Raw genomic sequence first — 3,770 nt, forward strand, 5'->3', positions numbered from 1 at the left:
GACCTGTGTTTATAAAACATCATGCTCTGGGTTTGGGAACTGGATCGACTGGAAACACTGAGAGTTTAACTTGAACATCAAGTTCCTCCTTCAATACCCTGCGAGTCAGCATGAGGGTGTTCAAAGTTACTGTAAACAGCTGGTAGTGGATTTGGAGTATCATCAGATCCCAGAGGGGTTGGGTGGGAAGGGACCTTAAAGCCCACCCAGTGCCACCCCTGCCACGGGCAGGGACACCTCCCACTGTGCCAGGCTGCTCCCAGCCCCAGTGTCCAGCCTGGCCTTGGGCACTGCCAGGGATCCAGGGGCAGCCCCAGCTGCTCTGGGCACCCTGTGCCAGGGCCTGCCCACCCTCCCAGGGAGGAATTCTGGCTGATGGCTTTCAGTGCCTCACTCTGCTAAAGCACTGCGTGCTCAGGGGGAGGGCTCTGCTCCTGCAGGAACTGTTTCTGACACAGTCCCAGGTGTTGAAGGGTGGACTAAAAGCCACCTGGGGGATCTGGGCACTGCTCTGTCCCTTTACCAGCTGTGAGAATGAACTCAGTCTCTCACCTTGTGCACAGCCGCTGTTCGTGCCAAAGGAGAGGCAGCACTGCTCACAGGCAGTGCCATCACAGTGGGCTTGCATGCCTTGCAGAACACAGTTCATTCTTTCTCCCTTTGTTTCCAGTTCACCTCGTTGATATCTGGAATATGATTGAAGCCTTCCGAGACAACGGCCTTAACACTTTGGATCATAACACGGAGATCAACGTGTCCCGCCTGGAAACAATCATTTCATCCATCTACTACCAGCTGAACAAGCGCCTTCCTTCTACTCACCAGATCAGTGTGGAGCAGTCCATCAGCCTCCTCCTCAACTTCATGATAGCAGCGTATGACAGGCTAGTACTGCCTCCTGTGTCCTTGCCCTGGCCGCTGTCTGGGTGGGATGAGTGTGGCCGGGGCTCCGAGTGCTGCTGGAGCTGGGGGTGCTGGAGTTGGGGGCACACACACCACACAGCCCCCCCGTGGGCCTGCAGCAGTGCTGGCTATCAAACCTGCTGTCTGACAGGAGCTGGAGCCTCCTGGGGCTGCTGGTGGCCACCTGCAAACAGAGACTAGACAACAGTAAGGGAATAAAGGCAGGTATTTACTTGAAGGGCCTTCAAAGGTACCCCCGGGGAGCCAGAGGCTACACCCAAGATGGGCCCTGGGTCACGAGTTCTTCACACTTTTATAAGTTTGGTCCATTTGCATATCAATCAGGGTTAATTCTCCGATTATAACTTCTGTTCATGGTGTAATCCCTCCAAGTTTGCCCCCCTTCAGAGGCTTTTCGTTCACACATTTTGGGCCTGGTGTCCTTGAGGTGGAAACCTAGAGAGGTTTGCTATGTCTTACCAGCATGAGAGAACAGCAGCTGACAGGCCACAAGGAATTTCAGAGTTACACAGTAGGCAGTGCAGGGTTTGAAAAACACAAAAGTTAAAGCCTGAGGCATCAGTGTGAGCCCTGTTCCGAGCTGGGCCTGGGGTGAAACTGTGCTGGGACCTCCTGGGGGCTTAGCAGTGGTTGAAAGGTGAATGTGTTTTGTTGAACCTTGCTCAAAAGGACCCTTTTTGAACTCAGCCATGTCTGGATGCTTGGTTTGCAGCCCCCTCTAACGTGCTGTGACCCCATAGAGCTGATTCTCATTTCCTGGCTGGAAGCAGCTGTGTTTTTTGCTCAGGGATCTGTCCAGGCATCTCCTCGTGTCCACTTTTAGGAGTTTCTCTCACAGCCTCTTTCTGCAGGGTCTGCTGTGCTTGGCTTTTCTTACTTTTGGTCTTGCCTGTCTCCAAATCAGCGTTTTTTCGGTGGGATCTGACTTCTGCTTCTGCCCCACAGAGGGGATTTACCCAGGGCAGTCCCCAGCACCGAGTGTGCCAGATGTTGTTCTGTTTGTGATGTCCAGACTTTGATCCTCTCCCAATGTGGCACCTTCTTATTGCCACCAAACAGGAGCTGGGTGTGTCCCTCAGAAAGTCCAGACTGGAGGACAAATAAAACCAGCACAAAGCTCAGAGCAGGTTCTGTGCCAGGGGAGTTTCCTTCCAGTTCAGTCCTGGTTTGGTGTTAGTTGAGACAAGCTGTAAGGCTTGGCTGAGGGTTTGGTTATTCTCAGACAGCTCACACTGAAAAATGCAGGATTTAAACCCAGGAATGGTCATGTCTGGGGGAGCTGCCTCAGAAAAATGGAGGCTTTATTTAGAGGTAGATTTTTGTCCCCCGCTTTCCCCCCAGCCCTGCAAGCTCTGCCTTGTCTGGACCCCCAGCAGCACCTGGATCCCAGCACAGTCCAGCAGCTTCTCTGTGCCTCCTGCTGCCTGGCACCGGCACTGAGGGAGGAGCTGGGGTGTGGGAGAGCCAGAGCAGAGGCAGGGCTGAGGCTCCCTCTCCAGGAGCTCGGCAGCACGGCAGGCAGGGGTTTGTTAAAAATGCACATCCGTGCTGGAATTGCATCCCTGGGCCGGCTCTGTGCTGCTGGAATTGCATCCCGGGGGTGCTGGGATGCCCAGAGCTACAGAGTTCTCACAGAGGGTGCTGCTGGCACTGTCAGAGCCTTTAACATTCCCGGAGACAGGTACAGTCCCAGAATCCTGGAATGGTTTGGGTGGGAAGGGACTGTAACAATTGTCCAGTGCCACCCCTGCCCTGGGCAGGGACACCTCTCACTGTCCCAGGCTGCTCCCAGCCCCAATGTCCAGCCTGGCCTTGGGCACTGCCAGGGATCCAGGGGCAGCCCCAGCTGCTCTGGGCAATGCCTACAGCTCAGCACGCTCTTCTGCCTGTCCTGGGAATTCACCTGACAGGAGGAATTCGGGGTCTGGCACAGCTGGAGTGCTGCAGTGGGCTCGGGGAGGGCCAGCAGAGGAGGGGGAGCTGCCCTGGAGCTCTGTCTGGGCTGGGTGAGGAGCTGGCTGGAGTTGGGGTGGGGATCAGTGGCAGATCCACGTGGACACCCCTGCTGTGGGAGCTGCTGCAGAACCCAGGCTGGGAGGATGTTGAGGATGAGGAAGGAGCCTCAGGAGGCCTGATTTAAACCAGTCCCCAGTCCTGCTTTCAGTCCTGGCTGTTCTTACAGGAGATTCAAGGTCATATGGAAGGTTCTGCCTTTTTTCCTTCTGATGGGAATTCAGATGGAATGGCACTGGCACAAAGGGTTGGGCAAGTTCCTCAGAAACTGCTCCTCTGGCAGGCTGCAGGGAGGAGTTTGGGGTGATTCACAAAAACAGCATCAGTGGGGGGCAGGGCCAGTGCCTGGGGGCACCAGAGAGACCTTTCCAAGCACAGGTTGTATCCTGGGAGGAGACACTGATGGCTTTGGGCAGTGGTTCTTCTGGGAACTAATTCAAAGCTGAACCTTCCTGTGGTATCAAATGAATCTCTATTAAAGAGTAAAAGGGGAGGGGGCTGAGACTGTGACTTAGGGAGGGTGGAATTCCCAAGGGAGGTTTGCCCTGGGCTGATCTCCCAGCAGGGGAGGGGGAATTCTGCCCCTGTGCCCCTGTGCCCAGGTGGGAGCCCACCTGCAGAGCTGCCCCAGCCCTGGGGCCAGCAGCACAAGGACGTGGAGCTGCTGGAGAGAGCCCAGAGGAGGCCCCGGAGCTGCTCCAGGGCTGGCGCCCCTCTGCTCTGCAGCCAGCCTGGGACAGCTGGGGGTGTTCACCTGCACAAGAGAAGGCTCCAGGGAGAGCTCAGAGCCCCTGGCAGGGCCTCAAGGGGCTCCAGGCGAGCTGCAGACGGCA

At 56.1% G+C, this 3,770-nt stretch overlaps 1 protein-coding gene across 6 annotated transcripts in view; it reads left to right on the top strand.

Annotated features, from left to right (window-relative positions):
• DTNB (dystrobrevin beta) overlaps positions 1–3,770 on the top strand; it is a 121,634-nt gene that overhangs the window by 13,536 nt on the left and 104,328 nt on the right. For all 6 annotated transcript variants that reach the window (XM_017743531.1, XM_017743550.1, XM_017743545.1 and 3 more), the window contains exon 4: positions 671–884. In XM_017743531.1, coding sequence (XP_017599020.1) covers positions 671–884 — 214 coding nt within the window. The remainder of the gene's footprint in view (positions 1–670; positions 885–3,770) is intronic.

This window comes from Corvus brachyrhynchos, unplaced genomic scaffold (genome assembly GCF_000691975.1).
Source record: "Corvus brachyrhynchos isolate BGI_N302 unplaced genomic scaffold, ASM69197v1 scaffold211, whole genome shotgun sequence".
Lineage (NCBI taxonomy): Eukaryota > Metazoa > Chordata > Aves > Passeriformes > Corvidae > Corvus > Corvus brachyrhynchos.